Source organism: Centruroides sculpturatus, unplaced genomic scaffold (assembly GCF_000671375.1).
Source record: "Centruroides sculpturatus isolate CEXI.00-Female unplaced genomic scaffold, Cexi_2.0 scaffold768, whole genome shotgun sequence".
Taxonomy (NCBI): Eukaryota; Metazoa; Arthropoda; class Arachnida; order Scorpiones; family Buthidae; genus Centruroides; species Centruroides sculpturatus.
The window spans coordinates 225,390-249,767 of record NW_019386336.1 but is presented as its reverse complement, the minus strand read 5'-3'; the positions used below and the strand labels follow the sequence as shown (position 1 = coordinate 249,767).

At 30.9% G+C, this 24,378-nt stretch overlaps 1 protein-coding gene across 1 annotated transcript in view; it reads left to right on the top strand.

The window, feature by feature from the left end:
• The first annotated feature begins 5,985 nt into the window (after nt 1–5,985).
• Nucleotides 5,986–24,378, top strand: part of LOC111614597 — an 89,700-nt gene continuing 71,307 nt past the window's right edge. The window contains exons 1-3 of the mRNA XM_023355967.1: nt 5,986–6,367; nt 13,895–13,992; nt 22,994–23,055. Of these exons, the coding sequence (XP_023211735.1) occupies nt 13,930–13,992; nt 22,994–23,055 (125 nt within the window). The 5' untranslated portion in view covers nt 5,986–6,367; nt 13,895–13,929. The remainder of the gene's footprint in view (nt 6,368–13,894; nt 13,993–22,993; nt 23,056–24,378) is intronic.

Sequence of the window (24,378 nt, the reverse complement as noted above, 5' to 3'; positions counted from 1 at the left end):
TGATCATTGTAGATGAATGAAATGAAAACATTTGTTACAGTAAAATTAGTTGTTTTTAACTGCTTTTTTTGGGTGTTTGTGGGATATTGCAGATCCTGTTTCTTACTTTTTTGTTTTTGTTGAGATATTAATTCTTGTGTACTTTTTCATCCAACTTTATCTCTGATCATGTGTATTTGTGACTTGCAGTCTACTGACAAGTACTCAAATGACAGATCACTTTTAAATTATTGTTTTTAACTTTAGCTTATATATTCAAGTTTCATATTATAAATGACTATTAGATATTAAAATAAATTCTTAATTTATATAACAGTTGTATAATTTTCTTTCTCATTATCTGCATTAATCCTTAGCACTTGTCATTACTTACATAAACACTCATTCTTCCATTAAAAATTACAGTTTCAACAAAAGGAGGAAGTTTTATTTTTTATTTTTCCAACTTACAATGAAATGGTATTTTAAGACAGCAGAACGTTATTACATCCACTTTATTGAATAGTGAATCCATTTTACATTCATTTGCCAATATGTGCAAATACCTGAAATGCACATTCACAAATGAATGTAAAAAAGATATAGTATTAAATGAAATGGAAATATATATTTTGTTTAAAAGAAGACAATTAAAGAAAACTGTGATACCAAGTTTTACTTTTGCTGAAGAGCAATATTTGTGCAAATCAACATATTCTAAAAGAATTAAAAGAAATACATTCACAGAAACAATGTATCAAATAAAAGAAACTTCTCATGCAATTGAAGCAGAAATTAGTGATAGAGAAGCTGCTGAAACATTTTTAATGTTATGTAATTCTAATCAAGATAAAAATTTAAAATATCACAGATCAATTGGCAATGGATTTTTTAAGTAAATATATGTACACTGCTGGCCATTAAAATTGCTACACCAGGAAGGAAAGTGAATAGCAGAATTGTGTTTATTGTACACATATAGTATAATGGAAGGAAGGCATGATTAAATTGATAGGTAATATACTTTGTACTTTTTGGATTATTTTAGCCTGCTTTCAGTCTACTGAGATGAACTTTAGGTCAGACATGATGTAAGTTGCTAGTGCTGTAGATGAGTTAGCGTTCTGGATGCTATCCTTGTGTTCTTTAATCCGTGATGTTAATGACCGACTAGTAGCACCTGTGTAGTACAGGTCTCACTTAATCCTGTTGTCCTTGAGTGGTATTTCGTGTACATCTAGAATGTGTGTTGTATTGATGGGCTCTTTATCATTCTGCAGTAGTCCATATATAGTGGGATTTCTTTTCTAAGTAATTTTCTTTCTTGTAGCTACTTCCATCTTTTTATATATATTGTGTAGAGATGCCATATATTCAACTATTGTATATCTGCCTGTGTGTCCCTTCCTTGAGCCTCTTTCTTATCTAGCTTGCACTTTCTGATCATATTCTCTATTGTTTGAGGTAGAATTTCTATGAAGTCATATGCCCAATGTTTTGTTTAAAACAACAATAAAAAAGTACATGTTAGACATTTTAAAAGTTACATGTTAGTCTGAAAAATTTCATAACATTTATATTAATGTGTTTACTGTGACTTGGTGTAATGTTGTAATGTTTTTGTCTTTGTTTGATAAATAAAATTTATAGCAAATATTTCTGAATATAAAAATCAGTTTCTTAAAATAATTCAAATATTATAACTAATGATAATTTCAATATTTTTTTTTATAAAAGTCTATTAGAAAGTTTATTTTTTAATAAATTTATTTTGTCATTTAAATGAATTTAACAATTTTTATTGAAATAGCCTAATTTCTTTAACCATTCTTTTAAAAGAACACTAATCATTAATGTGTTAATATCAGATATTTTCTTTTATATTTTTAAATTTGTTTCTAAAATATATTATTAATTTTTGATATATTATTAACAGATGCAGTAAATTGATAAAAGTGTCTGATATATAAAATGGAAACAAAGGATTTCAGTGCATTGGGTGGATTATTTCAGTTNACCGAAAATAAACAAATTTTACTTCAATTTTAAGTTATTTTTATATTAATTTGTATAATAATGTATGTTAAATAACACATAAACATATGCACACAGAAAAGTTCATTTTTTTGTGATGAAGGTCCTGGCTTTTCTGAAATTCTTGTTTTTTTTGCAATAAAGTTGTGAAGTTTCATTTGTCGCTTTTTTCTTTCCTTAATTAAGCAAATGTCGGTATCAGAAGATCGCATCCAAAACGTCTCGTTTTGTTTATGCACTCCTTTCAAAATCTAGATCATTTGCTACAATTTGATCAACGATTTCGGTTATCGTTACCAAACTTTTACTAAGGAAATCTGTAGAGAAATTTTTTGGCTTCTTCGTTTTCAGAATGACTATTTTCCAGTTCTACATGGATTCCTTGTTCTGCCAGTTATTGACGGTCGTCGTTGTTAAGACTCACCAGAAACCTGCTGTAACTCCTCAATATCCTACTCGTCTACATCTCCTAGTCATGCCGTATCGATTAGGTTGAGTTTGATCAACCTAATGATACAGCGATAGGCTTGTCTCGTTGAGAATTCTTGGATACCTTCAGCCATAACTTCTTCCACACTTCGTTTGTGCATTTATCAGTTAATTCTTGCCAAGCGAAGCCGATATTGCCTATGGCATTCATGATGTTATATTTTTTCCAAAATTGCGCCAAACAAACATAGATTTAAAGAAAGTACATCTTTTTGCCACCTTTTTCTGATTGGTTCGTGTTCGTAAATAATCGTATTATGTACAGTACGAATCAATAAAATTCCGCGATAATTTAAATCAGCATAAATTTTGAGCTTTTTATTAGGCTTCGAGCAGACTGCGTTATATCGAATCAGCGTTAAGCGGGGTCTTACTGTACTCAGAACGTTAAAGAATGGGTTATTGTGTAGCACCAAATTGTAAGAGTAAATCTACAGATGTTCGATTATTTAGATTTCCTGTAGATAAGCAGAGAAAAGCAAAATGGGTGCAGAACTTCAGACGGGATAAGTGGCAGTCAACTGAACATTCTAAACTGTGTGAGGTTAATGTATATCATGTATTTTTCCATAGGTACTGTCTTTGAGATGTATACGTGAGCTTGTATTATTTGTTGTTCAGCTTCATTTCGAAGAATCTCAATTTGAACTGAGAACTGACGGAAGGAACTGCTAAAATGGAGTGTTATCCCCACAATTTTCAATGTGCCCAATCCTCCTAAATCTATTACGAGCAAAAGGAAGCCTATTAGGGAAAGAAAACTTTTTGAAGAAAGAACAACCAATGTTAAGATTATTTAATTGCTGAACTAGTTATTTTTTCATCTGAAATAAAGATTACTGTTTTGCTTAAGTTTTCTCGGTATTTTATAAATTGGCTGTTATTGAAAATTGTGTTCAATGATGCTGTTCTTGCAAGGAATGTTATATAGTACGAAAAAATAATTATTTTAACATGTTTTGACTTATAATGTATTTTATAGTCCATATATATATATAGTTCTAGTAGAGTCTTCCATGGCAGAAGAAACAATTGAATAAAGTATTGATAATACGTTAGATAAATTAAATAAAAAACAACTTCAGTCAGAAAACAGGAGATTACAACTGCAGGTAAATATTTTATTTACATTTAAAACAATTTTAGACCCACTTTTATTTTGTAATGTGAAATATGGAGTGATGTCATATTATGAATTCTGATGTTTGAGTGGAAAACTGACTATACTTTTATGTGACGAAAACAATAAAGAAATCATATATTTATAATCTTCTTAGAAAACATTAAATAATGTTGCTGTTGTCTTATATATGTTCAACTTTAGCTGTATAAGATTTCAAAAATACTATATACAGTATTAGTGTTGTCACCTTTTGAAAATCGCTGACCCGGACGACAGGTCAGGTTTGTTCCAACAGAAGTTCCTGACGCATGCGCAATGTCATTTTACAATGCGAAGAATAACGTGCATACCAGTTCTAAATCAGTTACAGTTAGGGACTAGGGCAGGGGTGGCCAACAGTTTTTGCCCCGGGCCGAATTGGAAAGAAAACTTTTTCCACGGGCCGAACCAGAGGCTGCCCTAGGAAGATTTTGAGATGGTGTGATATCTCATTGTGGTGTCACCCCGTAGAGACTTAATTTTTGATAGAGATTACTGATACATTTTTCACATTATCATGCTTTATCAACATTCTACCCTGTACTTACGAGATTTGTAATGAAGGGTTAACTCTAAACGCGCAATGAGTAGTTGACCTTTTGTGTTTTTTTAGTCGTCAGAATTTTTCATCGAGCTATTCGGACTTTAGTAGCTAATATTGAAAGATTAATCGCGGGCCACATAAATTCATTAGACGGGCCGGATACGGTTCGCGGGCCATATGTTGGCCATGCCTGAACTAGGGACTTGCGTAGGAGTAATGTAAGTAACCTAAATTAAGAATGAACCGGTATAGATAAGTTAGCTCTATTTGAGACGTAAAAGCAAAATAAAAAGCAGATCGTACAATCAAGAAAAAAAGGGGGTTGCGTGCCACACGTCGGCGTAAACAGACTAACATGGCAGAATTGCAGATGAGTTTCAGTGAGTGCGAGTTCTTTCGCTGTTAAAATAATGTAAATTTGTAAAAATATTTGAAAGAACTTTGTTTCATCGTAATTTCACAATTTCAATGAAATTCCCGGACAAAATTAATAGTTCACCCGGACAGTGAGTCAATTCCCGGACTGTCCGGGTGAAAACCGGACGGGTGGTAACACTATACAGTATATATATATAACTTTTAGAATTTTAAAATTTTAGATACAAAAGCTAACACAAAAGCAAGAAGCAATGGAAAACAAATTGAATTTATTTCTGAAACCAGAGCAAATCCAATACTTGCAAAGAGTATCTGTAACCAATCAATGTACTGTACTTGGACAAATCAAATAATAAAACATGCAATGCAAATTAAATATGACATTTAAGCCTTTGTAAAGCCAAAAGTGTATATTAATTAAACGTTAGTCTAGTATTTATTTTTAAAATGCATTAATATTGCAATTGTATTGGTAAATGCTTTAAAATAAAATTTTGGATAATTTCATTGTATATTTTTTATTATATTCTAAATTTTCTTTGATGTTATTGCACCACTTTAGGAAGTGCCTATATACGTAATTGCAACAGTTTTAGCATCTATTTAATTAGTTTCAATCACGATTGGAGTCGTGCCGGTCTTCTATCTAATTCCTTTTAGGGTAAAATTTTTGAATTGAAATAATGTGACTTCCGTTTTGGACCAGAAGTTTGTATATAGTCAATCGGGGCCTCCTGCTCCTAAGCTTTCCATATCTTGTCTTGTCTTTCGTCTATCCAACTCTCTTCTCGAGATTAAGGAAAGACAGACTGACAGACAGACGACAGTGGGATTTTATAGGTTACAATTTTTTGAAATTGCAGCCCAATCACTATTTTCATGCAGATAAAAATTGTGTTGGATAGTATAATTGAAACTACAGTGTAATGATTTATTTAATATTAAATAAATATATATTATTGAAAATAAATTGTTTATAATAAAACATATAATAAAAAAAAATGTAAATACTGTATAAAAAAATAAATTTAGGCTCATTAATCTAGAAAATTATCAAAAGTATACAAAAATCTTGTTATTAATTTTTTATTAATATTTTAATAAATTGAAAATTGAATTATTATAATGATAACTATAAAGTGTATATTTTATTGCTATAGTTTAACGGTGTGTAAATTGCAGTGTTTATAACTGTATGGGAATATTAATGTGAAGTCATTGTTTTTTTAATGATTTCTATTGGAGAAAAGGAGGTCACGTGACGTAAAGCGGAACTGGATGATCACATGACGAAAGGACAAGTGACGCCAGAAATGCGAGGAGGAAGATCGTTGGCTCGACTGGTCGAGGTGAGTGACTAGCAAACGTAACTTCCGCATTTGTTGTGGCAATGCCCTTTTAGATAAACATGCAGTTAGTTTTGTCATCCGAATCATTTTATTAATAATTCATTATTTGATATAATAATAAAAGATAATTGCCACACGGTAACATTTATATTTATTCATTTTAAAATCCGAATTTTATTTGTTATTGTTTGATTGATCCCGGATATCAAGAAAATATAATGCATAGTGTCGAAAGTGATCCTAAGATGATGATCAAGAAGTAATCGATCGTTATTCATATGTAATTCAGTCGATATGATGAAGTACAACTTTATGGATTCGATTAATTCTTTACCTTAAGCCAGATTAAATCTGCGGTAATGAGAGCCCACTTTGAAATTCAGCATAATAGTATAAGTTAAACAATGTTGTTCGATTCGCTTAGCTTCTTTGGTAATTTGTAATTTTTATAAATCTTTTAGTTATTAAGAAGAGAGATATTCACATACAGTATAATAGCTTAAGCTACTGAATTCGATACAGAAAAAGCTTGATGTGTTATATCATTTATCCGAAATAAATATATAAATAAATGGATTTTCAAATTAAATAACTTAAAAATCCGTTCATTTATATAATTATTATGATGAATTAGGAATAGGTTTAATAATTACTTCATAATTATTCACTTAATAAATTACATTGGAGATTGCCCTTTTTTTAAAATGTTTTAGGATTGTAAAAACTGACCTGAAGAAAATTTATATTTTATAAATTATATATAATAAATGGCTTTTGTATATTTGATCTTAAGATTTCATAACGTGTATTTTGATAATTTGCAATTCAAGAACAACACAATTTATACTTTGTTATTTCTATATGCTTAGTGTATATCTAAATAAGAAATAAAAAGTGGTAAAGTTTGATTATGATTTCTTCTAGAGACAAGAAATTTAAGAGCTCTTTAATTTTGATTGTGTATTCAAGAAACCTGAAAGCAAAATTAATATATAAGAATACTTTCATATATTATTATTTTCATAATTTTTCAGAAGATATATAATTTTGAAAAATACTTTTACCATATTTAATTTTTTAATATATTTTTCATGTTTATGGAAATTTTGGATCATGAATGGTTGTTAGAGCTTTTTATAGTGACTGAGAGTGTTTTCATTTCAAAAACATGTTTACAGGTTAGGTTAGTTAACCAACAATAGTTTGAAACTGATTCTGTTAACTTCTTTATGATATTAAAAGATATATAAATATTAAGTAATTTTTATATAAACATAAAGCTAGATGCTTTCTTGGATGTCAAGAAGTAAAAAGAAATTTCAGTTAAATTTACTTTTATTCCACTTTATTTTAGCTCATCTATGCTTGAGGAAGTTTGAGAAGTAAATTTTCTTTAATCATTATATATTTTCTGTGATTTGAACAAATACTTTGGAAATTATCTATTTTAAATTAATTAAATCACTATCAAATTTTTAGGTTTGCTAAAGAAAATCAAGGATTGAATGTATTGTATAATGATTTATTTATAAGCATGAAAGATATTTGTAATATATAACAAGAAAAAATAGATTATTCAACATATTAATTTTTTTTAAATTGGCTAAATTATTTAAAAATTAGGATATTTTACATGTATAACAAACTTGTATGGTAATAATTTGACCCAGGTGCCAAAAAAGTAAAAAATAAAAATAGTGTTTTCTATTATTTTGGAAGGATAAAAATAATAACAATGCTGTTTATATTTTTATTTACAAAAATATTTAATGAAATATTAATTCATTTATAAATAATAGAATAAATCAATAAATTTCATTTTCTAAAAATATAATTTTCATAACAGTTCATTTTTTGTCCCTGAAAATTTTGTGTTTTGTGTCATTAATATTTGTGTGCCTGAATGGCACCCTTTTTATACCACTAAACTATGTAATTCATAATCAGATTTTATTCATAAAATATTAAAGTATAAATTATTATATTTGTACATTTAATTGATTTATACAGAGAAATATTTAAAAATGAATTTTGTTAGGAGTATTAAGTACTGGGCTTGGATGTCACGCCAACAGTTATCTCAATCAAAACTTCTTCCAAAACTTCAGACTATGAGGCGTTAAATATAATTTAAAATATTTTAATCTTGCGAGCGCTTTCGACGTAAATATGCACGTCGTCTTCAGACAATTCAAAATTGAATTCGATTTTGAATTGCCTGAAGACGACGTGCATATTTACGTCGAAAGCGCTCGCAAGATTAAAATATTTTAAATTATATTTAACGCCTCATAGTCTGAAGTTTTGGAAGAAGTTTTGATTGAGATAACTGTTGGCGTGACATCCAAGCCCAGTACTTAATACTCCTAACAAAATTCATTTTTAAATATTTCTCTGTATAAATCAATTAAATGTACAAATATAATAATTTATACTTTAATATTTTATGAATAAAATCTGATTATGAATTACATAGTTTAGTGGTATAAAAAGGGTGCCATTCAGGCACACAAATATTAATGACACAAAACACAAAATTTTCAGGGACAAAAAATGAACTGTTATGAAAATTATATTTTTAGAAAATGAAATTTATTGATTTATTCTATTATTTATAAATGAATTAATATTTCATTAAATATTTTTGTAAATAAAAATATAAACAGCATTGTTATTATTTTTATCCTTCCAAAATAATAGAAAACACTATTTTTATTTTTTACTTTTTTGGCACCTGGGTCAAATTATTACCATACAAGTTTGTTATACATGTAAAATATCCTAATTTTTAAATAATTTAGCCAATTTAAAAAAAATTAATATGTTGAATAATCTATTTTTTCTTGTTATATATTACAAATATCTTTCATGCTTATAAATAAATCATTATACAATACATTCAATCCTTGATTTTCTTTAGCAAACCTAAAAATTTGATAGTGATTTAATTAATTTAAAATAGATAATTTCCAAAGTATTTGTTCAAATCACAGAAAATATATAATGATTAAAGAAAATTTACTTCTCAAACTTCCTCAAGCATAGATGAGCTAAAATAAAGTGGAATAAAAGNGCTTCAGATTGATTCTTCCAGAACTTTCTAAATTATTTTAATTATAATTATTAAATTTATCATGACACCTAATGATTACCTCTAGACTAAATTGCTTAATAATTAGTAATATTATCATAGCACGATGTAATCTGGCAATCATTTGGCATTAACCTAAAAATTGAGGTATTGGATGTTTATATTTTATTCAATACCTCATGATTGCACATTCACATTTGAATAGCATGTAATATAAAACATATCTTGGTTGATTGCTTTATTTGAAATAAAGAATCATTTTGTTCATGTTTCATGTTTCGCTTTTCACTTTATATGAAGATATTCTATATTATAAGTGTTCAGTCCTGAGCAAATCACTTTATATTAATACACTATATACAGTAATTAAATACAGTACAGTAAAACCTGTCCAAAACAGACCTGAATAAAACAAACCTACTAAACAGAAAAAATTATCTGAAACAGAGTGATATTTTTTATGTTAAATTTTACTATAAGCTGGAAAGCTATCCAATATGGAAATGGAAGAGGTTTTGGGTATGAAAAACATAACTTGGATAAAGCAGAAAATTAAGATTTCACTTGTAGACAAATAAAGCAAAATCACCTTAGTTATAACAGTCATTGTAGAACATGACAAACTATATTCCAAGAATGATTTTGAATCTTATCAGAGAAACAAAGGTCATGTGACAAGGGGATATGGACACAAGATCTTTGTTAATATTAGTCTTTGTTGGAATTAAAAATCAAGAACTTTCAAGAATTGAATTCTTGAGAACAAGCAACAAATGTGTGAGAATTCAGGAGTAGAGAAGAATTTTATTTAATCAGTTAAAAATTTTATTCGGTTAATCAACAATTTAAAGTAAAATTTTAATATCAAAAATGACACGTTTTTGTCACTTTTTGTGGGAAGGGAAGCAAAACTTCTTTTGGGAGAGATGTTATTACACATCTCTGACAAACATCTGTCCCTTTGCGTCAGAAATATATCCCATCAGATGTTACAAATACTGAAACCAGATTGGAGAGGTTTTGAGAATAAAAGGCAGATAAATCGTATTCTCAGGGCAGTCCACATCAACAAGAAACTGCCATGATAGCTGGCAGACGACAATAATAAGAAACTGCAATAAAGAAGACTGATAACCCAGGGATGACTCTGCCATATAGAAGTTGGACCCTGGCACAGAAGCTAATGAACTCTTTCCAATATAGTAACTCAATCCTCTCAGAAGGTAGCTCAAGTCTCTCTCTGAAAGTAACTCCATGCATCCAGAAGACATTGAGTAACCAGAGGTATTATTATTTGAACCAATTGTAAACTCTCTCTTTAGAGATGTATGTAGCTTAGCTAGTCAATAATTTAGTTCGTTTCGTTTTATTGTTGTACCAAACATATATATCTATTACATTCTTTGTTGTTTGTTATGTAACCTGTCTGATCATTTGACATTTACGGACATTTGAACTGCCTACGATCGGAACTTAACTGCAATGTCCCTCCCCACTCACATTTAAGACCCTCCTATATTTTTAAGTCATCCAGTGACATCGTGAGTGGGTCCTAACGACTCGACAGATCAAAAGGGTTATGAGTAACACTCTCATACCCCTGTATTCTCATAAATGTAATTCATGAAAATAATGAGAATAAGGTGACACATGCTGCAAATTTATCTTCTACAGAGTTGTTAGTAAGTAACTAGTACCAAATTTTTGAAAATAAGTTAATCAACATGTTGATAATTACAGAGATTGAAGTACAGAATATTAAATTTCTTGAGAAGTCAGATTACAGAATAACTGTTTTTGTATTACTGAAATTTAATAATAAGCATTACCCTTAATCTTAACCTTAAAGGTAGAAAACATTGTGAAGTTAATAATTGGCAACTGAAGATTAAGGTTAATGATTAGTTTTGATTACTCCTTCAGTTTGGGTTGGATTATAGTAAAGCAATTAGAATTTACAGCAGTAGGACAAGACACTAGTTTTTGCTACTTGAATTGAGTTGTTTGCTATCATATGAGCTCATAAGGATTGCATCAGAAAGGTATTAAAATACCTAGTGCAAGTTTTTGGGAACAATAAGAACTTTTTAGAATCAGTTATCAATTCTTGCATTTGAATACTCATTTAAAATAAAAGAAATCTGAATTTTAAATAAATTTATTTCTCAAATTTTGAAAGTAATTTTTATTATTATTTATTCCTTTCATAAGCAAATTTTTTAAAGTTAAGAAAGAAGAGGTGAATAGCATTTATGAAAATATTTAGAGATCATATTCAGTATGACTGTGATTCAAAATTCTAATGACATTGAATGAATTGGCAAGTCATATTCTGGTCAAATTGAATTTTTAACAAGTTTTGGTTATTTAATTTAAAATGTTTAAATTTTTTGAAATTAACTATAAAAATGATAAAGCTACAAAATAATTGAGATCACTGTAGAAGTAAACAGTGGCTAATTAGAAATGAAATATTTTATATAGCAGTTAGTTCCTACTCACTTTCATAGAAATATTTTCCAGTATTTTTCTGAGAATATTTTCTAGTTATTGCATGACAACTGTATTCCGTATCCATTTAAGCACTTTGAAAAAGCAGAATTTTTTTAAACAAAGAAAAGGAAAGACTGGTAAATTTATCTCATGTTTAATTTTTAAAGTGGGGACTTTAAAAATTAAATACAAAAACAATCAATCAGCTTACAGATTTTTAGGATATTCTTGATATGTTTGCATCCAAAGTAGCAGATTATTCTCACACCAAGTCAAACTGGCCATATGTAACAGCAATATCACACAAACACCCAAAAAAATCAGTTAAAAGCAATTACTTTTATTTTCACAAATGTTTTCATTTGTCTGCAACAAATACCAAGCAGAAGTTGGTTTAAATTTTATTTAAAAGTTATGTTATTTAAAAGTTTTATTTGGTTATGTTCAATTATCTGATGATGATCATTGTAGATGAATGAAATGAAAACATTTGTTACAGTAAAATTAGTTGTTTTTAACTGCTTTTTTTGGGTGTTTGTGGGATATTGCAGATCCTGTTTCTTACTTTTTTGTTTTTGTTGAGATATTAATTCTTGTGTACTTTTTCATCCAACTTTATCTCTGATCATGTGTATTTGTGACTTGCAGTCTACTGACAAGTACTCAAATGACAGATCACTTTTAAATTATTGTTTTTAACTTTAGCTTATATATTCAAGTTTCATATTATAAATGACTATTAGATATTAAAATAAATTCTTAATTTATATAACAGTTGTATAATTTTCTTTCTCATTATCTGCATTAATCCTTAGCACTTGTCATTACTTACATAAACACTCATTCTTCCATTAAAAATTACAGTTTCAACAAAAGGAGGAAGTTTTATTTTTTATTTTTCCAACTTACAATGAAATGGTATTTTAAGACAGCAGAACGTTATTACATCCACTTTATTGAATAGTGAATCCATTTTACATTCATTTGCCAATATGTGCAAATACCTGAAATGCACATTCACAAATGAATGTAAAAAAGATATAGTATTAAATGAAATGGAAATATATATTTTGTTTAAAAGAAGACAATTAAAGAAAACTGTGATACCAAGTTTTACTTTTGCTGAAGAGCAATATTTGTGCAAATCAACATATTCTAAAAGAATTAAAAGAAATACATTCACAGAAACAATGTATCAAATAAAAGAAACTTCTCATGCAATTGAAGCAGAAATTAGTGATAGAGAAGCTGCTGAAACATTTTTAATGTTATGTAATTCTAATCAAGATAAAAATTTAAAATATCACAGATCAATTGGCAATGGATTTTTTAAGTAAATATATGTACACTGCTGGCCATTAAAATTGCTACACCAGGAAGGAAAGTGAATAGCAGAATTGTGTTTATTGTACACATATAGTATAATGGAAGGAAGGCATGATTAAATTGATAGGTAATATACTTTGTACTTTTTGGATTATTTTAGCCTGCTTTCAGTCTACTGAGATGAACTTTAGGTCAGACATGATGTAAGTTGCTAGTGCTGTAGATGAGTTAGCGTTCTGGATGCTATCCTTGTGTTCTTTAATCCGTGATGTTAATGACCGACTAGTAGCACCTGTGTAGTACAGGTCTCACTTAATCCTGTTGTCCTTGAGTGGTATTTCGTGTACATCTAGAATGTGTGTTGTATTGATGGGCTCTTTATCATTCTGCAGTAGTCCATATATAGTGGGATTTCTTTTCTAAGTAATTTTCTTTCTTGTAGCTACTTCCATCTTTTTATATATATTGTGTAGAGATGCCATATATTCAACTATTGTATATCTGCCTGTGTGTCCCTTCCTTGAGCCTCTTTCTTATCTAGCTTGCACTTTCTGATCATATTCTCTATTGTTTGAGGTAGAATTTCTATGAAGTCATATGCCCAATGTTTTGTTTAAAACAACAATAAAAAAGTACATGTTAGACATTTTAAAAGTTACATGTTAGTCTGAAAAATTTCATAACATTTATATTAATGTGTTTACTGTGACTTGGTGTAATGTTGTAATGTTTTTGTCTTTGTTTGATAAATAAAATTTATAGCAAATATTTCTGAATATAAAAATCAGTTTCTTAAAATAATTCAAATATTATAACTAATGATAATTTCAATATTTTTTTTTTATAAAAGTCTATTAGAAAGTTTATTTTTTAATAAATTTATTTTGTCATTTAAATGAATTTAACAATTTTTATTGAAATAGCCTAATTTCTTTAACCATTCTTTTAAAAGAACACTAATCATTAATGTGTTAATATCAGATATTTTCTTTTATATTTTTAAATTTGTTTCTAAAATATATTATTAATTTTTGATATATTATTAACAGATGCAGTAAATTGATAAAAGTGTCTGATATATAAAATGGAAACAAAGGATTTCAGTGCATTGGGTGGATTATTTCAGTTGATTATAGGAGATTTAAAGGTTAGTAATAATATATTTATAGAAACTAAATAATTTTTGTAATCATTTTCATATTTGATTGCAATTTTTGAAGACATTTATGGAAATGTTAAATGTTTGAAAAAAATGTTAAAAATATTCTGTATTACTGATGATATTATTTTCCAATTAAATTATTTTATTAGAACTACTTAGCATGAATAATGAAATTTATTACAAAATATATCCACACTTTAATCTTTCAACAACAAACAACTTTATAGCAAACACCAATGTTTTTTGGTCATTTTAAATAACTATCATTGGGTGAACCAAAACTACAAAATAGAATATTGTATATGGAATCTATAGGAAAGAACATGTATTTTGCAAATTCAAATGCAAAAACAAATTTTTTAAGATCACATAGAATATTATAAAAATATTTCTTGCAATAGGGTGAAGGCTGTCTTTGTTTGTCAACACCTGAACAGTAGCGTAGCTCTCCATGAAGACAGAAATGTCACAGCTGTAAAAGTTTTTGTTGCAGAAGTCAATTGCTTTGAAAACAGTGAACATCATCGTCTGGAACACAGAGCACTCCAGGTGCAAGAGAAAGATGTCATGGTGTGTTTCTTCATTGCTGATATATACCACAAAATTGCTGGTGGTACCTTGTTCGGTTTTTGACCCGTCCATGTAGACCCCGATAATAGATGTACAATCACAAGATCCAAGCCCTCTTCTAAAAGCAGGGTGTGGCAATTCAGCAAAGGACCTACTAACCTCATAACAAGAAGCATCAAGTGAATAGTCTGTGATGGTAATACATTTACCTCGGATGAGGAAAAACCTACCAGTGCTATGTTGAATCTGCTGCAGGATAGGAAGCTTCCCTGCTAAAACAGGAAGCACAGAGTTCAAAACAGTAGTGTAGGATCTGGTCATGGCAGAAGTGTTGAGCTGTTCTGAGCTTATGGTGATTATGGGAGTGGAATGCTGCCTCACTCCACACAGCTGATGCATAACTTATAATAAGCACAAACACACAATCATATATGGCATTCATAGCCTTGTGAGCAAGTTCCCAGCTGTTCCTGGCAACACATAAAAGGTTATTGAAAATAAGGTTAGTCCTATTTGTGATATGGGCAATGTGACTCTTCCAAGTAAGTCTATGATCGAAGATTACGCCAAGAAATGTAATTTGCTGTTCTATTTGATGGCAGCGTCCCTGAAGTGAACACATGGTACACGCTTGTAGAGACTTGTCAATCTGGAGGTAGAAAACACAATACACTAGAGCATCGATTATCCGATCCCTGATTAACCGTCACATCGGTTAACCGACCATTCTAGTCGGAAAATTTCAAACGTCCACTAGTGATGTGGCGCTACAATATTTGGCTATATCTTGGCTATTTTAATATTATTTTTGTTAAATTTTTGCGTGTTTTAGCTGGCAACACTGGCTTGACCATGAAAGGGAGGCTAGTATTTAAACAAGATTTAATTTTTTCATTATGAGTGGTTGTTAGCTTTGTGAGTAATAAAATAATTTTTAACAATACAAGACTACTATGCATATGTAGCTAGAACTATTTTTAAGGCTAGAAATTAATAAGGCTAATAATAATTAATAAGGCTAATAAGTTAATAAGGCTAGAAATTAGTGAGAAAGGTTTTGTGCTGTTAGTCTTAACAATACAATAGCAACGATTATTATTTTTTAAAAATTGTTAGGCTTAACATTGATGAAAATTCAACGCAAAGTAGGTTAACGATATACTGTACGAATATACTAATTACTAATTACATTTACTAATTAATAGCGATATACTAATATACTATACTAATAATGTATTTTTTTCATTCTTTTCGGTTATCCGATTTTTTCAGTTATCTGATCAATCTGAGTCCCCAATTGAATCGGATTTTTTTTTTTTATCGATGCTCTACTGTACCCTTCACCTTAGTTGCATTGAATATTAGTTTATTGTTGGTGCCCCATTCATTAACTCATCAAATTATCACTGGCAGCATTTTCAATCATTCATCTAGAGTTAGTGGGAAAGACGAGAAAAGCATCATTAGTGTAGGCAAAAATTTGACACTGATGGCCAAAGTCAAGATGAAGAAAGTTGTCAAAAATAATAATCCAGAACTGGGGCCACAGACAGAACCCTGTGGACACTCCCACTGTAGTTTATTCAAGAAAAGCTGCTGCCCAATTCTAATGAGGGTCTCTCTGTCCCTAAGGTAGTCTTTAACCAGATTGAAGAGGTTTTCAGGACATCCATTCTCACTTAGCCTCTGCAAAATCAATGGCCACCATGCCATGTTGAAAGCATTTTTTAAATCCAGGCTAAGCCTGAACACATGGACACTTCCAGTGAGTAGGTTTCTGATGTATGCCTTTAGATCCATCTGTAGTTCCTCTTTGCCACCAAAAATTGTACTGGGAGTCATGAAAAAGCCTTCACGACTCCCAGAACCAGTAAAGTCTATTGAATAACAGCATGTCTAAGACCTAATATCGATAAGAGTAAGATATTGCACATATTGTTGATTGTGAGTGGTAAATGGTGCTTTTTTGGAATGATAACAAGCTGAGCATGTTTTTCAAGGTTTTGGGAAAATTCCCTTCTGCAAACAGGTGTTGTAAATTCCCAGAAGAAGGTCCGGTCAAAGTCTCCAGATCTCCTGGATGATGTCTGCATTTATTTGATCTGGCCCAGCAGCCATTCTTCTTTGGCATGATGGCAATAATGTCATCAACTTCCATAAAGGAAAAGAGCAGGTCATTTCCCGAGAGGTTCTCATAATGAGTGAGGGTTCCAATACGGGCCTGTTCAGGAGTATCTTTATTGTTGGAATTATGAGGGCAAAAAGCATCAAATAATCTGTTTATGGTAACTTGGAGGTCATCAGCAATGGTTTCTTTGTCCTTGCTGCTGATGAGATTTAGTGTCTTTAGCTTGTTGACACTTGATATATAAAGCTCCAGGGCTCTCCCTCTGAATTGGAGCAGAAAGAATGCCAAGACTCCAACTTTGTTTTCTTTATTTCATCTTTGTATCCTTGTTGATACTGGAGGTATTTCTGGTGAAGCTCCTCTCTTTGTTCACCCCTACAACACTGATAATTCCTCTGCAGTCAGTTGTTATATCTTTGCATTGATGCCAACTTATCATTCCACCAGCCCTTGATTGACTTTTCTTTCTGGGGATGGTCTCATGGCATGTGGCATTGATATTTTTAATAATGTTTTCAATGTACTTCATGGCCTGTATTCGATGAGGTCCTCAAACCAACACCAGTTGTATTGAAAGGGTGTGAAGTGATTAAGTCTTGTTCCCAATAGTAATCAGTATAGTGAAATTCAAATGTCAAATATTCATGTTTGGATAGACTGTCCACTATGCCCATTCGCCAATTCTTTAAAAAGGTGTGTAGCCCCCTGAACAGAGGTCTATCCAGGAGATTCCATTTGCACTGTTGAAAATAGGTTGTTAATCTGGGTTGTTGATGATGAGCATGTCATGAGTTGGCATGAAAGCTTCCATGGCATCTCCTTGCCCATCCTTATGCTCCCCACCCCATGTGGGAGTTATGTTGGATAATGTTATCTCTTACTTCGAAAAATGCAACTCTGTCATTAACGCTGTAAGGCTCTTGAACCAAACCTACATCATAATTCTCCAGTTTTTGACAGAGTTGTGAATTGGCAGCAATGGTTCTTTGTAAGTTGACCTGCACAAAGTGGATCAGTTTTCAGAGCTCAAAAGCCTTGAAAACTGATATCTGAACGTTTGTTATAATCCATAATCAATCCTTTAGGTAGCTTGAGCTTTCATTCTTATTTGAATGGGGCACTCATTAGCGAAAGCATTGTGCCTAAGATTACTCGGCTTCTCTCTGACACAGTTAGCTCAGGTTGGTATCTCGGATTTCTTTTTGCAATCTTTATATGAATGATTATCGCCACACTGGCTTCACACCTTAGATTTGGACTTGCTGTCCTTTGCAAAATGCCCAAATTTGAGATATATAAAGCATTGGTTTGATGGCACAAAATCTACAATACTGCATCATGTCCACTGTAGGTTGATTTGTTCTTTTTTAATGAGAAGATTTCTAATGTTGGGCCACTTTAACAATACAAGTAATGTGCTGTGAGCTCCGTTGGCTAATAGGGAAATGGATCCTGGCCTTTCCCATGAATTCCTCCCAACTGTACAAGTCAGCAATAACCCCGTTCTGTTTGTAAATTACTTCAAGTAAGTGTTCCTTTGTCACATCTTTCGGAACAGAACTGATCCTCACCAATGGAAGATGTTTCTTTGGAACAGTAGCACGCAGGTTGGCCAGCCCAGCGAGCTGGAGAACCTCCATGTCTCCCTTACAACTGAGGTCGATAGCAACACCATCTTTTGAATACTGCAGATATGTTGCATACTGATCTTGAGCTGATGTGGACTAATGCTGCTAGTGAGTAGCCTGCGCGTAGCCTTGAAGTCACACGAATCGGATTCCCCGTAAACTAGGAATGCCTGACAGCATCGCTGTAACTAAATGGCTGTCTGGAACCACATACTTGCCCATCTGCAGGACAAATGCATCTAACACCGTGATCCTCCTCTGCAAGACCCTTAAAAGAGGCCTCTGCTCTGGCTGACTGACAAGCCAGCACCATCTCTAAATCCTCTTTGGTGACTAAGGACCCAAGTTACTATCCTTACTATCTTACTATCCAACACACCTGACAAGTTGAAGATCTCGCAAGAACAGGCTAAATCAATAACACACTGGAACTGCTCAATAATATACTTTGCATGCATATCCGTACTTAGTCTTCCATTACTGTTGGAAGCAATGTAATCCTTCAGATCATTCAGCACCTTAACAGCCTTGCTGGCAAATCATAGGGGGCCACAGTCTTCCATGCCAAGCCAATGTGAAAACAAAGCGGCTCAAAAGGTAAGTGCGGACCAAAAACTAAATCAACTAAATAAATAAAGAGTACAAGTAATAACCAATTACTTATAAAACCAAAAATTAGAGTAAAACAATTAAAAAAAAAGTAGTAAATAATGTTAAATATACTAAAAGATCAAAGAGACTGCTACAACAATCACACATGAGTGACAGTTACAACAATCAACCACCCAACAATGAAAAGTAAAAGCAGCTGCAGGAAACAAAATGCAGGTGCAAAATTCTGTTACGAAAAATGTTAAGATCTGTTGAAAAAACCATTAGAGAAGGTTAAAAAAGAACCATTGAATGGTTCTAATGGGCAAAAAATTCAAAAAAACAAAAACCCATAGCAGCTAATGCAACCAGGTTTAAACCGATATAGCCCCTTTAATATTGACACCACCCCTACTGAACTTGCCACACAGATACCTGAACCGCCCCTACCAATGGCCTCTGGTTCCGCCCCCGCCCGCTAGATGAGACTGAAAATCCAAAAAATGTGAACTGAGAAACTCCCCCATAATTAAGATATAGGCATAAATAATATATCATATGAACCAGGGTTTCAAGCTGATTAGAATGATATCTTGAAAGTCCACATGCAGTTAAAATTTCTGGGAAAATCGGCAATAATCCAGAGAGCTCATAGAAATACAACTTTACTCTTTGAAGCAGCCAGCACTATGCCTTTGAAAGACTAGCTGCAACACCCTTGCATGGAGAGATAGAAAAGTGCATAAGTTTGTGATAGTATGTGGCACAACATTGTCTGCCCACCTTCACTGAAGTAACATACAGATGTTGCTGGCCAAACATTTGAAAGGGAGATACAGTAGACAAAATTTGTACATGAATGTCACAGTGGAATGCTAGCAATTGATGTGCATAATCATCTCAGGCAATCAGGTCTAGCACTGGAAGACATTTGGAGTATGAAACAATAGCACCATCATGTTTTTGCATCTATGTTTGGAATCATTGAAACAAAGACCTACCTTGCATTTATTTCCAGAGCAATTTACATCAAACTGTTTTACATATTGCATTTACCTCCTGAGCTAATCAAACAACTTGTCACAAGAAGTTCAACAACAGCTTGTCCAGCTGCTTTCTCTGTCCTTGTACAGCCTGTCATTACAAGACTCTTCCCTGCACATGGTACAACAGTAAAAGGCTAGCTAGACCCACTGCAACTCTCTGTGGATCTATATCTGGAAGACACTGTTACCAGTACCATCTTCAATACAGAATTTGAAACTAAACAACACAGAAGAGTAATACATACAATAGTAACTATATTGTTCATTTTTTGTATGCCGAAATAAACGTTCTGTACTCTGCAAGTGTTGTTTTATTATGATAAAAATGCATGCTCTATGAAATCCAGTATGAAAGTCTTACTGGAAGGACAGCTTTATGGATTGGTCAATTGTCCTTCTTGTAGGACAATTTTTATCCAATCTATTATTAACATAGCACACCTAAAGGTAATTATTATAATTATCCCTCAGGTGTTCTTTTTCTGTCAAACCAGTATGATGCTCTGTGAAAAGAGCTGTCATGTAGCATTTCCCAGGATACTGTCACACCCATCCATGGCTGTCATTCCTTCACAGACAGAAGTGGGATTTATCTGTAAACAATATCCAATGCCATTCAGTGATCCAGTTGTGATGACAACACCACACAGTCCTGTGTTGAGTGATTAATTGCACCCCAATTGTTGGTTGCCATGTGTGCACCTTGACTTCATGTAACCTGTTGCAAATGGTTTGGGTGACTACCACAAACTGGATACCACATGATCTGATGTGCATGTAAACTTAATCATTTACATATCTCTGTCATATCTACCAGTATTGCAATTTACACGTGTCTATGTGCATTCCTTTGTGGTGTTGTAATTTCACTTTCAAGGAGTGTATTTTAACGAATGAAAATAAAGTAAATATATATAAACAAACAAGAAAAGGGAATGTACTGAGTAAAGAATTTAATTTAATTTATAATAAACCTTTTAATTCAGAAAAATTAAGTAAACAAAAATTTTTAGTCATTTTGAACTTGATGACCACCAAGATATTTTCAAGTTGTAAAATAAAATTATATATGAAACATAAAAATCATGTGATGGAACAACAATACATTATTGCTAAAAGTATAATGTAAAATGTAAAAATTAAGAATACAGTAGAGCATCGATTATCTGAAAGTCAATCATCCGAAAGAATTCCAGTCGGCAAATTTAAATTATTACCAGTGCTGTGGCACTGCAATCTTTGGCTATGTCTTGGGCTACTCAAATATTTTACGTTTTTGATACTAAATTAACTTCTAAAGTATAATTTTTTATTGTTTTTATATTTTTCAATATATTTATTTTGTTCGTACAAAATAAAAAAATAATTTTTAACGACACAATAGTCGTCGTTAGGCTTAACATCGATGAAAATTCAACGCGAAGCGACACGCAATGGAGAAAAATGTCAAGATGGAAAAAATTAATATATTTTTTCGTACATAATCGGTTATCCGAAACATCGATATTCTGAACAACCCCAGTCCCCAATTGATTCAGATAATCGACGCTCTACTGTATATAAAAATAAATATATAATGTAGATAAAATAATGACAAAGATAAGCAATAAATAAACTTGAAAATTAACAAAAGTAACAGGGTTAAAATAGTAAATAAAAGTTAAAAATAAAAACAAAATTAAATGACTGCAATTGTTTGATGATAAGTCTCTAGAAGTTGGAAAATGCTTCTACATTTCAAATATAATTTTGTTATAGAACCTGATGATAGCCTTTCTAGATTGGCAAAAACATCTGTCTGCTACAATTTTGTTGAATTAAAAAGTTTCTGTTATAAGTTTAATAAAATCATGTAAAACAGACAACTTTGAATTTCTTGAACAATTGGTACTGAGAAACTGTTCTATATAAAATTAATGCATTCAATAATTCTATTGTAAATAACAATTTGAAAAAATGAACATTAATAGGATTGAGATTTATACCATATTTTCTCAATTCTAAGGTGTATTTTTTTTTTTTTGGAATTTTCTGGTTTTGAAGATTGAGGTATGCATTAGAATAAGACACAAAGCCAACTTAATCCAGTCTTATTTGCATTGTTTGCTCCCTATTCCTGTTGGAAATTTTTATGCATTATTTTGTCAGTATAAACATGATATGTTCCTTCTACTACTTTGGTTTTAGTTTGGTTTTGGAACTGTTTGATGGTCTTTTGAACTACAGAAAGCTGAGTGATCAATGTCCAGCAGATGGTTCCCTGAAGGTAAGTTTAAGTAGTTTATCCACTATGAGAAGAACACATATACAGATATTTCATTATGATGCTATCTATCTGAAAAATTTTATGTTTATGCATTCCAATGTGAAATATTGCTGTTAAAATATTGATTCCATATAATCATGTTTTACACAATACAGTTTACTCTGCAAATTCTCTACTTGATAATGGAGGCATAAATGAATATATATAGAAATGTGAACATTGTGAAGCACTATAAACATGACAATAAAACATTTAAAAAAATGCAATTATTGCTGTTTAAATACAGTAACTTTTAGCTGTGTTTGGTGATGTGCACATTATATTTGCAAATTAATTTTCTTTCAGGATTTGACATTTTAGAATCAAGAAAACATGGTTGTTTTGCACAAAAATATGATTAACAATTTCAATTGGACCATCTATTTTCATTATTAATAAATTCATATATCAGCTTTTACATACAAAATACAGTGTAACTCCATATACTGTATATCTTTACATTAAAAAACCATCTTCCTGAAAACATTAGTAAATTATTTGTATGTTTACTTGTTTGAATAAAATGATTTTATTTTATTGGAAAATATCAAATGTTTATACTGCTGATAATTTCAGGCAACTGATGAAAATGAAAATCTGTTTAGAAATTAGAAATAAAAATCTATTTATAAAAGTTTTGATTGTAAATAAATTTAATTTAATAGAATGTATTTTGAAGATCACAAAAAAAATATATAATTTATTTTTATTTTTTTAGGGTGGAATTCCCGCTTGGGAGGATTTTTTAAACAAAGCATCAAAATTTCACTCTCAGTTAAAGTATGTTTTTGATTTTTTTTAAATTGCTATTTTAAAAATTTTAATGAATTAATATAATAAAAATGTTTGTTTAATTAAAAAAAGTTTTGCTTTATTTATAGTGGATGGAACTGGCTAATTTTTAGTTTTGTTGTTATAGAAAATCTTTGGTTGTTTGTAAGTGTACTTCTATCCTGGCCAAGGATATAAAGATTTATGTGTTAAGTAATTCAGTTAGTTCAAAATACAGCTACTTTGAAATTCAAAGTGAAAATTCTGTCCAAACTGTAATATGTATATGTTAACTCATTTGTTTAGATCAGTGTTTTTAACCTTCTTGAATACGTGACCCCTTTACAAGTTAAAAAATTCTGGTGACCCCCCAGGGCCATATTAAAACTATATCAGTGATTTTAAAAACTATGTATTTAATTTTCTTTCTGTTGAGAGCTAAATATTGATTGAAAAACGAATTGTACTGTAAATTTTACAGTACAATTGGCTTTTCAGGTTTATTTTACAGTGTAAAATAAACAGGCACAGCCTTCTCACTGAAATTGTAGTTTTTTTTATTGTAGTGTAGGACCTACAAACACTTGTCTTTTTCTTTTACCCGCAACCCCAGTGTAAGGCTTTGAGACCCCCCTGGGGGTTGCGACCCACAGGTTGAAAAACACTGGTTTAGATCAAAGTGCCTTCGTTCTATAAGAGAACAAATAGACCAAGAACAACTCTAAATATGGCTTTGCTTTTACTGTAACACATTTTTGGTTCACCATAGTCTTCTTTTTCCTCTTATCTCATGAAACATGGCTGGTTTTCAGGATTGCAAGATTGGATGCAAGCAGCAGATTGAAATATTTGTAGTGCTCTAGGCTTCTACATTTCAGTGATTTACTACTTATTGGACTACTTTAAAAATAATTTGGGCTACATTTGAGGAATTCCACTTTACTTTTTATAAAATCTATCTGGCAACCTGTGAGATCATCACTAGACACATACTGCTACCTGCATTTTATTTATATTATTATTATTAATCATCAGTTAATGAAAATAACATTCTGTATACATAGCCATATTCCATTTGCTTAATAAATTATATCAGTTACACAGCATTTGACATATTGTACAGAAATATGTATATCGCGGATAATTTGAAACTTGATAGTTTGAAATCATGGTTATTTCATCTTTCAAATTTCAAACTGATGAGAATTTCCTGTACTGTGAAAATTAATATGATTCTATAAATAATTACATAATAAGTTTTTTAAAATACTTGCATAAATGCAAAAACTTTTTATGAAATAAAAATTATACTGATATAATTCTAATATAATA